Raw genomic sequence first — 14,249 nt, forward strand, 5'->3', positions numbered from 1 at the left:
CCTTTATTTTACTTAATATGGCCCCAAAGTGCAAGAGTAGTGATGCTGGCAATTCGAATATGCCGAAGAGAAGCCATAAAGTGCTTCCTTTAAGTTGATAGGTGAAAGTTCTCAACTTCATAAGGAAAGAAAAATATCGTATGCTGCGGTTGAAAAGATTCCATTTGCATAACTTTTATTACAGTATATTGATAATTGTACTATTAATTATTGTTGTTAATCTCTTACTATGTCTAATTTATAAATTAAACTTTATCATAGGCATGTATGTATAAGAAAAAACAGTATATATAGGGTTCGGTACCATCCTCAGTTTCAGGCATCCATTGGGGGGGGGTGGTCTTGTAACATATCCCCTGTGGATAAGGCGAGACTACTATACTCAGAACATTGCATTGTATCCATAGTTAACTAGCTTTAGTTAATTAACAACTCTTTCACTGTAATTACATTCTTCTTTAAAGAAGTTAGATAATGGGAATATATTTGTATATTTTTAATATGAATAAAGAAGATTATATGTTTTGCTGTCTGTTGTTTGATAGCATTTTCAGGAAGTTTTAATAAGAGAAAATCTTTCTTACAAAGACAGCTATTTATATGTAGTCCTCATATTTTCTCCTTTTTTAAAAATACTTTTCTTTTTTAAATTAGAAATAAACTCTCAATCTGAAATATTTTTCTGATGTGGTGAGAGTTTTTGTGAATTATGCTGGTCTTGTCAAAAAAATACCAGTGTAACTCTAGATATTACGTATTCTCCTAATTATGTATGAAAGATTTCCAGATAATGAAAGGCCAGATAAATTAGAATTTACTGCACTACTGTCATAACAGATTTAGGTATATGAGATGAATTATTAATTGTGTACGTTTATTTTAAATTTAAAGAAACTTTATTGATAGAACTAAAATACTTTCATATTATTAATAAAAGTTAATAATTTTTATTAATAATTATTAATAAAAGTTAATGGCCATGCAAGTTTATTTCTTTGGCAGAAATAAACTTGCATGGCCATTTTACTTTGTTTATTTCTTAGTATGTAAATTTGTATCTCAAATTTCATTTTTATGATATATATTAAAATATTATTTTTGTGTACATAGGAACAGATGCAAGTAAAGGAATTAAGAAAAGAAAACCTGGCTTCAAAGAGTAAGTGATTATTTTCAGTAACTATAAAAATCTGTTCATTTTGTATAAATGATATGTAAAAATAACATTTTTAATGTTGAGCGTTCATTTAGGTGAACAGCATTAGGTTTTTTTTTAAATATTTTTCTTTTGAAAATGATGCCCTGTTCACTCTCTCTCATTTTGGTAGTATAAACATTTCCTTGTTTGTTTCTTCGAAGAAAAATGTATGTTTAGAACAATGGCGAGAACTCCTGATTTCTTAATGTTAACCAAGTTAATTTTAAGAAAGAAAATATATATATAATACAAGTAGTAGTAAGGCTATATTCACAAAAATGTAATGTTGACAAAAACTGAAATGAAAAACAGATTCAAGATGATTTTTTATAAATTTAAAAATTCTTAATACAGTAAAATTGTCTCATCTTGTTCCATCACATTCAAGGTTACAAGTAGATAATTTGGCTATCTTGATAACAGGTGTAAAGAAAAAGTGAGAGAGAACAGTTTCCAGAAGTATCGCAGATACATTAATTTCATATTTTTATCAATTAAAATAATTGCTAAGACTTTCTGTTAAGATTAATTTCTTTTATTAAAAAAAATAAAGTTTTAAAGTGTATGTTTTTGTGTGCGTACATGCATGCATATCATATTGTGAGCATTTATGCAATGAGCATATCTTATGCTGTTAAAGTTTATTATTATAATTGTGTCTAAATTCATCATGTATTTATTATTAAAGAATAATAAATCTTTTATTTGGGTACTGATTTTAGAATACAGTAATGTACTGTTTATCTGATCACACTGGGAAGGCAGTTGCCTTTCTGATAATTGACATACAATTACATGCTATACCAGAAGTTAGTTGACATGCAAGGATCATTGTTCTGAAGGTCAGATAAATGGTAGATCAGTGTACATTGTTAAAACATTCAGTAACTTAGCTAAGATGGCAGATGGATCCTTATCTTCTGACTTTGCAATTAATCATGGTATTCCACAAAAGTCACCTCCCTTTCTTTGATATATCACTGACATTTTGCACTTTGCACCCCTCTTTCTAATTTGACAAACCTCATGCTACACAAATCACAAAAACTTCCAGAATATGAACTTCTACAGCCCTAAACTATGATAATTTTTGTTACTAGTAAAACCACTATGATAATTTTTGTTACTAGTGCCAATTAATTTCTTTATTAGTAAAACTCAGGTCTGTTTTATTTCACAAAAAATAAAAGAAAAAGTTTTCTTCCAGTCTTATTTTTGACAACACCCACATCTCTCTTGGCATAAACATATTAAAACCATTGCATCTCCAGCACCCACAAAATTAGGTTTTCTCTTTTGCTCAAGACATTGCTTTACCTCTGTTACCTCCTTATAAATCATAAATTCATTCAACCATTGAATACTGTTCTCAGATTTGAGGCAGAGCCTCTATGAGCTCCCTAAAAACACTCAACTCAGTACAGAAGAGAGCCATCAAGTTGATTAATGGCATCATTAATTCATCTACTCTTTTCTAAATCTGTTAAACATGCTCAGCAGCTATTCAACACCCCTTTGCAGTTCAACTTCAGACTTGGAGAATAAATTTTTCTTCCTTTACATTTATTCTTTTTTCTGTTTTGCACCTCTTGTGTATTTCCTGTGTAGAGTATAGTCTAATCTACAAATCCAAGTTTAACAAGTTTTTTTTTTCTTTCTCCTCACCTTTCTGCTCATCTATAAAGATAATATTTTTAACAATTTCACCTGCCCAATTTTTTTAAAATCAAGAATACACTATCAAAAAGAATTAAACACTCAAAAATATAACAATAGAATAATTTGTATTTAAAAACAGTACTCCATTTATGTAATGGAATTCAACCTTCTCAGATCTGTCTATAAGACACCTGCTCTAGTGTAGTTTTAACAAGTTTGTAGGTGTCAATATTTTCTTCAGAATTTTCCATCGAAACTCCAAGGTTTGGTTCTTGTTTGCAAACTCTTTCATTTTCACCTGTTAACGTCTGATTTTACCGAGTCATTTTGCTGGGTTGGGAAGTAATTTATACTAAATGATAAAATATATTCATAAAAAAATATATATTCAAGAAAATACATCTCACTTTACGCATTCAAAAGCAAACAGAAGCTTGCATGAAATATCCTTTGCAGCCAGGCTACTTGAGTAGTGAGATTTCTGTCAAGTTACTCTTTGTATCCCATAACATATGAATAATGTTATGCATTTTACATGCCTAAGAAAGGAGTGTATTGTCATTGTGGAATGCTGAACATGACTCGATATGAAGTCTAGTCGCAAAGATATTTATTGTACAAGCTTTTGTTTGCTTCTACTAAGGGGTAAAATAAGGATGAAAACAAGAATATACTTGACAAGAAATAATTTCTTGTCAAGTATAATTTAGTTGTCATTGAGTACTTAAGTGTCAAAGCCGGATAACTGGAAGAATATCTACCTCCACATAACCATTTGGGAATGTGGACAACAAACTGGAGCTTTTCGCCTAATGTCTAGTCCTCACTTTATGTGGTGCACTTTTAGTGGGTATCACTGCTACTGAATGAACAAGGATGGTCTCGCAATTTGTGACTTAGCTGACCAAACTGTATTGGCTTAAATCAGAAACAAACATCATGGGATAACATGAAATTTCATGCTGCCTGTGAAATCACCCAGTTAAACAACATCCCACAGTTTTCATCAGGGAACTAGTAACAAAATTATCAGCAAAAAGTTAGTTATTGGAACAAATACGATGTCAGAAGAACTGAAGATAGGCACTATCAATATAAGAAGCATCGACAGAAAGGAAATCAAACTGGCAAAACTAGAAAAGTGCCTCATGGGACATAGTTCATGTTGTTGAGACAAGGAATATGAAAACAGGTGAGTTTCTTCTAAGTAATAATTATAAGATGTTATATTCAAGCAGGAGTGATTCAGAGACAGGGTGGGGGGGGTATCAATAGCATTCAACATTAAACACAAAGTTAAGCTTCTTGATTAGCAGATAGTTTGAAATGGAGTTATGTGGGCAAATTTTGAAATGGAGAATTGGACTTCTAAAATTCTTTGTGCATATGGTCCCACAGAAGATACTCCTAAAGAAGAAGTAGAGGAATTTTTAGAGTAATTTGAGAAGGCAGCTGATGGAAAAGCTGGTCCTTGAGATCTAAACATGAATCCCAGGTATATAAAAATATTTTGGGAAAATTTGAATAAAAAAGCAAAGCTAATAATGATGGTAAGTGCTTGCTGGATTTCCATTCAGGATATGGACTCGTCATCATTAATCATGTTTAAACATAAAGATATTCACATGGAGAGATGACACAAGAAAAATGAAAACTTTTATTGACTGTGATAGTGATATCTTCATGCTAGTTCAGGATACAAGAGTTACAGAATATTTGAAATTAGAAGTGATTATCATCTAGTTTTAAGCAGAAGGTGTGCTTAAGAGTCAAAGCTGTATAACTGAGAGAGACCTCCACATAGTCTTTAAAGGAATGTGAAGAACCGATCAGGGCTTCTGACCTAATATCCAATCCTCACCTTCACGTGGTGCACCCTGCTAAGTATCTACCTGGATATCGAATGAATGAGCATGGGCTGGCAATTTGGGATTTAGCTGACCAAATTGTATTCTTATTGGCTTAAACCAGAATATAAAATGAAGGTGCCAGATGACAGAATTTTATCCTGGCTTGGGAGTCGCCCAATTAAACAAAACCCCTGTTTTTTTTTTTGCCAGGGAATCAGGGCAAACAGTTAAAAGTCAGCTGCTGGAACAAATATTGAAACACACTCCAACTTAACATCACCAGAGTTCAAGATTGTACTATCAACATAAGAAGCATGAATGGCAAAGAAATGGATGAAATAACTGCAGAATTAGATGAGTACCAGATCAACATAATAGGGGGGACTGAAAAAAAAAAAAAGAGCAAAAACAGGCGAGATCTTTCTGAGCAATAAATACAAAATGTTATATTCAGGCAATGACAATCAAGGAAAAGGAGTAGCCATAGTATTCAACACTAAATACGAGGCTAATCTTCTTGAATGGCAGACGGTCTCAAGTAGAATGATGTTGGCAGATATCAGAATGGGGAACTGGACAATGAGACTTATTTGTGCCTATAGTCCACAGAAGATTCTACTAAGGTAGAAGTGGAGGAATTTTTTTGAGGCTTTAGAGAAAGCAACTGACACAATGAGAAAGGAAAAGTTGGTCCTTGTTGTAGATCTAAACAGCAGAGTAGGAAATGACTGTCAGACATACAGAAATATTTTGGGAAAATTTGGAGAAAAGAGCAAAGCTAATAATAATGGCAAATACCTGTTGGATTTCTGCTCAGGACATGAACTGGTTATTACTAACACAATGTTCCAACATAAAAATGGGCACAAGTTCACATGGAGAGAAGAGTCTCATTGACTATGTTATTGTTGATAGTGATGTTTTCTCCCTGGTGCAGGACACCAAAGTGTACAGAGGATTTAAAATTGGAAGTGATCACCATTTAGTCTTGAGCAGGATAAAATTGAATTTCATATTGAAAAGAAGAACATTTAAGAAAATTTTAAAGCGAATAAAACTTGAGTAGCTCTCTGTAGACTAAAATACACAAAGATTATTGAATAAAAAAGGAAAGTGTTTGAGAACAGGAACCAAACCATGGAGATCCAGTGGCAAATCCTGAAGAAAACATCGATTGATTCAGCCAGAGGCATGTGGTGAGGTTGTCTGCAAGGATAGAAAATCAGAACTCCATGGTGGACACAGTAAGTTAAACAGGCAGTGAAGTAAAAGAAGAAAGGATATCAAAAGTTCCTGGCAAATAAGTCAGCATCTGCTCTTAGAGAATACAGAGACAAATGTAAGAAAACTAAACACTGTGTAAAACTAGCTAAACAAAAATAATGGGAAGACTTTAGTAAGAACATAGAAAATAAATATCAAGAAGGTAGCAAGATATTCTGGAGGCTGTTAGAAAAGCTCAAAAATGGAAGAAAGAGTGCTGTAAAAGGAATTAGACATGATAAAGGTCACATGAAAATTGGTGAAAAAGATATCCTTGATGTATCGAATAATTACTTTGAAAAATTCCTAAATGAAACAATCAGTGACAGCGCAGTAGTAAAAAAACACTCAACAGACATACAATCAAGAATACATATCCATACCTGATGTAGAAAAAGCCATCAAACGTCTGAAATGTGGGAAGGCAGCAGGAGTAGATGATATTCAACCACAAATGCTCAAATATGGAGGTATAAAAGTCTTACAGTGACTGCACTTCATAGTTCAGAAGGCCTGGACAGAGGGATGTATTCCAGATGATTGGAGTAGAGCTCTCATAGTACCCATATATAAAAAGGGCAATAAAACTGAATGTGACAATTACAGAGGTATTTCCCTACTGAGTGTTCCTGGTAAGATTTATGCAAGTATACTTGAGAAACAGTTGAGAAGGATTATGGAAGGGAAGCTTTGTGAAGAACAAGCTGGATTCAGGCCAAATAGAAGCTGTCAGGATTCAGATTGACAAATAGTTGAGAAACCATTGGAATATAACAAATATCTGTATTTAAGTTTTCTAGGCAAGAGAAAAGCTATTCAAAATGCTACAGTTATATGATGTCAGTGGGGTATTATATCAAGCAATACTTCGTCTTTATTTGAGTTGTAAGTCAGCAGTTAGAATTGAAGGAAGTACAGAAAGATGGTTTTATGTTAAATCTGGTGTCAGACAAGGATGTACATTATTCCCCACTGTTATTAATTATCTATATGGATCACATTATGAAGGAAAGTGGTATTAAACCTGATATCAAAATTGGAGATGTTAATCTCAGCTCTTTACTTTATGCAGATGATGTTATTCTTCTAAATAAATCCAGTACAAGTCTGCAAGATATCATGACTAAATTGAATAAGTGTTGTAATAGATTTGGTATGAAGGTCAGCAATAACAAGACAGAAATGAAAATAGAAGCATTGAAAATATCAACTGCATTGCAAATGGAGAACCTACAGTGCAAGTAATATATTTCAGCTACTTAGGCATGATTTTTAGTGAAAATGGTAAATTTAGTATGAAAATAGACAACAGAATCAATAAAGCTGGTATGGTAGGAAGTCAATGATTAAATTTATATGGAATAAGAGAGAAATTAGTCAAAACATTAAATTAGCTGTGTTCAAACCAATTTTAACTTATGGATCTGAGAGCACGGTTAGAAATAAAATGCTTGACCAAAGACTAGAGACCACAGATATTGAGAGTCCTGAGAAAGATTGGAGGCATGAACAGAACAGATGGCATCAGTGGCAATATCATATTAAAAACAAAGATATTAGGAAAGAACTTAACATTGTTAGTATCCAGGAATGTGTTAGCAGAGGTAATCTCAGGTGGTATGGCAGAATGGGAAAGGAATGATTAGCAAAACAATGTTATCTGCCAGGTTGGCATGAAAAAGACCTAGATAAAGACAGAAATATAAGATCTGATAATGTTAAATAATGTTAATGTGATAAAATGACCCAGAGGAAGACCAAGATATAGGTGGATTGATATGGTACAAAGTGCCTTAGATGATAGAAATATAAGATCTGATAATGTTGGAGTCTTGACAGGTAACAGATTGATTTGGATGAAAATTGTAGATAGGAAGTTAATAACGATGTTCGTTTTTCATGTAGTACTATCATATCCTGTACACTCCTTGAAGGTACATATCAGGAATTGGATGATGATGACGAAAAATAAGTATCATATTGAAAAGGAAAATATCTAAGAAAGTTTTAAAAGCATTAATGTCGAGCAGCTTTTAGAGATGAACTGTACATAGTCTAGCCATAAATACTGTTACAACTTGAATAGCACATAAGCCTTTAATCTATCAGTAAATCTTTTATTACAGCTTTCAACACATATAAACCACATGTATAGCATGCATATAGCAACACTCAATGTTGAAAACGTTGTTCCCCTTTTGCCTTCATGCACAACATCTAACAGAAACGTTGCCACTGCTTACTCCAAATCCACCTTCAGACTGGCAATACTGAGGTGTTGTTTCTTGCAGGCTTCTCTCAAGCTCCAACCACAATTTGAAGTCCATTAGATTCAGATCAGGACTTCCAAATGGTGATGTGTGGTCGAGCACATTTGCCTCCAACCACTGTTGGAAGGTCCACTGCCTATCGTGAAACAAGGTGTTGTGCAGGGGCCATACTACAGGTTCAAGCACAATGTGTCACACAATGTTGTGTAAATTTTGACCCCCTTTCTCACAGAAATGCAATACCACCCGATACGTCACTCCCCACCAGACCATCACTGACACAGGGTGATGACCTCTCTGAATCCTGGTTGCTATGGCACATGCTGTGCGGCCATCTGGTACATATATTCAATCATTTTGACAGTCAAACAGCTCTTCACTTGTGAAAATCTTTATTATAAATAGTTCGGTCTGACTGACCTCATACAGAATATTTTTATTCACCCGATCCTTAATTCTCTTTTTGACCAACTTTTTGAGTACTTTTACTGCTACTCCTGATATACTGATTGGTCTATAATTTGCTACCACAGACTTAGAACCTCCTTTATGCTAAGGAATTATTTTTGCCCTCCTCCTCCTTTGGGACTTTGCTATAGATGAGACTTCAATGGCAATGAAAGTCAATGGCATCACCAGTATCCTTGCACATTCTTACATATCTCATTTAATTCCACAGCTGTATTTGTACTGAGATTCTTCAGTATCCTAAGTACCTCCAATTCATCAACTTCTATTCTCAGTCTCTGTCACCTCTGCCACATCAGTATCCTCACTTGTATGATATACCCCATTCCATAGTCATTTTTTCTCCTGCTTGCTTTATAATGAAAGAACTCTGAGATTTTCTTTGGCTTGCTTGGCTAATTTCTTCTCATAGTCTGATTTTGCCTTTTGCCATGCTGGTCATGTTTCTCCTTGTATATTCTCCACATGTTTTGCAGCTCATGCTTAATGATACTACTTAGCTGTCTAACTCCTACCTGATTTACTCTTTTGACCTTGGGTATACTGTCTGATATTGCTTCCTCCAGATAGCCCTTGACTATTCACTATGCACTGTGAACATCCTTCCCTTGCAGATCTTTATACCATGGTACTGCTTAAGCTGTCTCCTAAGCTTGTCGTAATCACCTGCAGGGCCGTCGCCAGATTATATTGTGCCCTGAGGCAAACAATTAAATATCACCCCTGATGGATTATAAGACAAAAATATAAGAAAATCTCCAATTAATATTTTGTTTTTATTACAAGAGAAACATTAATGCAAAACGATTACATAATAATATTAATTAAATGTTTGCTCTATGGGGATATCACACAAAACTGTTTATAAGCTCTTCTAAATTTAAATTATGAGCTATGTCTGCCTCTATCGATATAGTTGCTAGACCAACCAATCTTTCTTGGGTCATTGCTGTTTGCAAATAATTTTTAAACAGTTTAAGATTGGAAGAACTTCTTTCCGCACTAGCTACACTAACAGGAATTGTTAGTGTAGCGATGGTGCCTACCACAATATGGCTGAACAAGCACCCTTATTAAGCCGCACCGTCAGGCAAGCTGCCTCTATGCTACATCCTATCGACAGTACCGATCACCTGCCTTATAATTCTATATCATCATCATCATCATCATCATTAGCCATTTTCTGCCCACTGCTGAACTAAGGCCTCCTCCAAAGTCCTCCATTCAGGTCTCTCTTGAGCTTTTCTATGCCACTGAGTTCCAGATATATTGCTTAACTGAAATTTCCACATTTCGTTACCTTCCAAGTCAAGTTCACATGATTGCTCTCCCCAGTTGGAGGAAATATTGCTACCTTAGTTATGAACAGGTTTTCTGATCCTGTGCCAGATTCAACACTCTCATACCCTCAGTTCCCTCCATCACATGCTGCTTCAAGTAATTATCTCTCAGTAAGTGTATAAATTCCGTTTCTTGCTGCCATGTGTTCTTTCCTCCTTCCAGTCTATGTCTCTGAAGTCTCCAATAATAATTACTCAACTTGCACTCATACTAATCTGCTGATGCATGTCTTCCACATCATCCCTGGCCTATAGCAGCAGCTAATTTGATATTTTGTCCTATTGACCTCAATATTACACCAGATTGCCTCAAAAGAACTTCCATCTGCCTGACTGACTCCTACTCTTGTTAGCTGCAATTCATCTTTTATAATCACAGTATCCCACCTCTATGCTATCTACTCTATCCTCCTAAACCTATCACATTCTATTCTTAACTATACCATCTGCTGTTATCTAAGTCTTATCCAAGTGCTATCCTATAACTTTGGATAACACTTGGTGAAGTTACCAATGCCAAAAACTCCTGACTCTTATTCCTGATACTTCTAGCATTAGTAGATAGAAACTGTAGCATTCCCTAGGCTTCCAACTACCTTTACATACTGAATTGACTACTACATTTGATATTGTTGATGAGCGACTATACTCCACATTTTTTTTTCGTTCATTCACACACTTGCATGCATCCACCCTAATTTCTTTAGTTTCTCTGACTTTGCACTTCCACACTCTCGGTGAACAAACCTCTCTAGACGCCTAACTCCAAATCCATTCAAGTGCAGTCCATCAACATTATACGCATCCTTCCATCTATCAAACTCAGACCATAAATCCACAAACTGTACATTATTCCTTCTACGCAACCTGCATAGTGATTGATTAACTATTACACTGGCCAACAAAAAAAAAATTTTTTTCTGCTGATTATGATCTGACACTTGTTTTTTACTAATTTGGGTGCGCTGATTTCAAATATCAAACCCATTTTTCTCTATCATGTCAGGTTTTTCCTCTATGGCATTTTCTTTTTGCTAATTTGTAAGTTTTTGATAGTTTTAAGGAGGCAGTACTATTTAGAGGATCAAAAAAATCGATTTTTTAATATTATTTTCTGAAAGTACGTACTTTTAAAAATCTGTTCCTAACTTTTTATCAAGAAATTCGAAAAATTCCCGAAGATATAGCCTATCATTCAAAGCGGTGCGCAGATCAGAATTGGAGCGCTCACCGCTCTCGCTTGTTAGTAAACGAATAAATGCATAAGAACCTGCAACGGCACATACTGGCGCTTTGAATGCGAGAGAGGCCGATAACTGACCTAATACATTTAGGTGATGAAAAGTAGGTGATGACAATTGCCTAAAACAAATGAATGCTATATGCGTCATAGCGGACAAAGAACGATCGAAATCAGTCAATCATTAATCGATCATGAAAGTATGATGAGCTCTTATAACGTTTCAATAAAGTCTCTGGTTTTTTTTGTCTTGTTAATTGCATGTTAGTCGGCAGTGAAGAAAATACATCATGTCTACTACTCGAAATTGTGTCAATAGCGTAGATTCCTTCTGCTACATTTGTGGCAGCTTTACTTCCCAGTCAAAGGATAAATATCACTGATTTCGTTAAGAAAGTGTACTTTGCATAATTTGACGTAAAAATTGTAGATCGGGACAAGTCATGGGCTCCAAATAAAGTGTGTAAGTCATGTGTAGAAAATTTATGACAGTGGAGCAAGGGAAAACGCCAAAAATTAGCTTTTGGCATTCCAATGATTTGGCGTGAACCAAAAAATCACGTAGATATTACTATTTTTGTTTAGTTCAGACTTCTGGTTATAATAAGAAGAATAAGAAAAAAATTGTGTATCCAAATCTCGACTCAGCAATTCGGCCAGTTGCTCATTCCAATGAAATAGCCATGCCAATTTATAAAGGACGTTTACTAACAAGCGAGAGCGGTGAGCGCTCCAATTCTGATCTGCGCACCGCTTTGAATGATAGGCTATATCTTCGGGAATTTTTCAAATTTCTTGATAAAAAGTTAGGAACAGATTTTTAAAAGTACGTACTTTCAGAAAATAATATTAAAAATCGATTTTTTTGATCCTCTAAATAGTACTGCCTCCTTAAAACTATCAAAAACTTACAAATTAGCAAAAAGAAAATGCCATAGAGGAAAAACCTGACGTGATAGAGAAAAATGGGTTTGATATTTGAAATCAGCGCACCCAAATTAGTAAAAAACAAGTCTCATATAAAAGTCAGCAAAAATTGTGTTGGCCAGTGTTGTTGCTCTCCTCCTCAGTTCCCCTGTATCATAGCATGGCAGCACTTACAAACCTGTAAGTGCTGCCATGTAAGAGCTTCTTCCAGTAACTGTTTCACATCTCCCTTATATAATACTTCTCACCTTTTGGGTCATTGGTGCTAGCTGAAACAATGAATTATTTTACCTTATCTTTCTGCATTCTGACAGTATGTTTAATTATCCTTTTCCATATTTGTTCTGTTGGACATTAAGGTAGATCAGATTAAATACTCAGTTGAAACTTTATGCCACATGATGATACATCAATCTAAATTTAATTTCCCATTTCATTTTTGTTCAGGGATCTTTTCTTGCTTCCTTAAATGGTGACTATGAGACTTGGCCAAACATTTTCCTAAAAAATTTTGTAAGTTTTATCCATTGAAATATTATTGATTTCAATTTCTTTTAAGTAATGCAGGGTGGTACATAAAATGATTTTCAAATTAAAATGAAAGTTTATTAAATGTTAAATCTTCTAACTTAATAAAGTAATGGCTAATACATGCATTTGGACAGTCAAGCAGAAGAGGAAAGTTATGCTTTTGTTTGCCAAAAGAAAGAAATAACATGACTGGTATGGGGAAATTGCAGACTTTATTTGGAATTCATTGGACACCTGCATAGTATACTTCATTTATTCCTAGCAGACCCCCTCCCTGTGTGGCACCTGTTTGTGGTGGAGGGGACATCCCAGTGATGATACTGGCCCTTTTCATTCTTCCTCTTTTTCTTTGCTTTTCTCCTGTATTCTTTGCTTTACTCCTGAGTCACTTTTTACTATCCTTTCTTCCAGACCACTATCACTGGGATCCAATGCCTTGCTGTTGTGTTTACTGTCCAATGCAACCTGTGGACATCCAAAAAAGGGGATCCTGGTGGAATTGCACTATTTTAGCCTTTGCTTTGGCAAGACAGGCAGTCCTGGATGGCCTGGCCAGGATTAGTCAGCTAGTGGCCTTACCTGCAAGGGTCAACAGTGCTGTAGTAAGTCTCTCATCCCATGGTCTGGAATCAGGACCCAAGGCATGCTGCAGTGCTGGTATAGCATCCAGGGTAGCCTCCCAAAATTTGACTCCCAAACACAGTCATTGCTTGCAAGTTAGTGAGTGTTGACGTATGCGTTCATGGTAGGTGGGGAGATCTGGTGTTGAACCAAAAGTCTCTTGAGCACAAATTCTTCATCCTCAAATGTTTCAGGGACCCTAACAAGGTCTCAACCCTCAGTACTGACACCACAGATACAGCATCCATGCAACACATGTAAAGCCAGTAGGGAAAATGTCACCCTTCTTTATTCAAAAGGGTTTAGAATGTCTGGCAGGATCTCCCAAAACTGTTAAGAAACTATGTTCTGGTGATATCCTTGTGGAAACATAATGTCAGCAACATTCTGAGAAACTGCTGAGTACACAGTAACACCTTAATTGAACAAAACACTCAATTCTTGTAGAGGAGTGATATCAAAATGGACTCTGCTTGATGTTCTTTATAAGGAGATATATTCAGCGCTTAAAGATCAGGTAGTGACAGGTGTGAGGTGCATATTGATACATAGGGGTGGTCACCTAGTTCTGACCAGGAACATCATGCTTACTCTCTAAAAGCAGGGTGTCTCAATTGTCCTATCAGATTGTACATTCCTAATCCACTAAGATGCTATAAATGGCAAAAATATAAGCATGCCTAAACTGCCTGTTGTGGCTGTACCACCTGTGCTCGGTGGTAGTAAAGATCATGATAACAAATTTTGCTCTCCGAAGAAAGGTAAATGTGTCGACTATCAGGGAGCTCATTCAGCTTACCCCCATGCATATCAGAAGTTGAAAGATAAAAAAGAAATACAAAAAATTAAAACAGAATAAAATACATTGTCAGGATGCAAAAA

The 14,249-nt window shown here is 35.2% G+C and overlaps 1 protein-coding gene across 1 annotated transcript in view; it reads left to right on the forward strand.

Moving 5' to 3' along the window:
• The window catches only part of tgo (Aryl hydrocarbon receptor nuclear translocator homolog tgo), a 439,650-nt gene that overhangs the window by 52,304 nt on the left and 373,097 nt on the right, over nucleotides 1-14,249 (forward strand). Inside the window, exon 2 of the mRNA XM_090402556.1 lies at nucleotides 1,111-1,159. Within this exon, the coding sequence (XP_090258682.1) occupies nucleotides 1,111-1,159 (49 nt within the window). The remainder of the gene's footprint in view (nucleotides 1-1,110; nucleotides 1,160-14,249) is intronic.

This window comes from Typopeltis vanoorti, chromosome 13 (genome assembly GCF_054136105.1).
Source record: "Typopeltis vanoorti isolate ZY-2024b chromosome 13, IOZ_Tvanoo_1.0, whole genome shotgun sequence".
Classification (NCBI taxonomy): domain Eukaryota; kingdom Metazoa; phylum Arthropoda; class Arachnida; order Uropygi; family Thelyphonidae; genus Typopeltis; species Typopeltis vanoorti.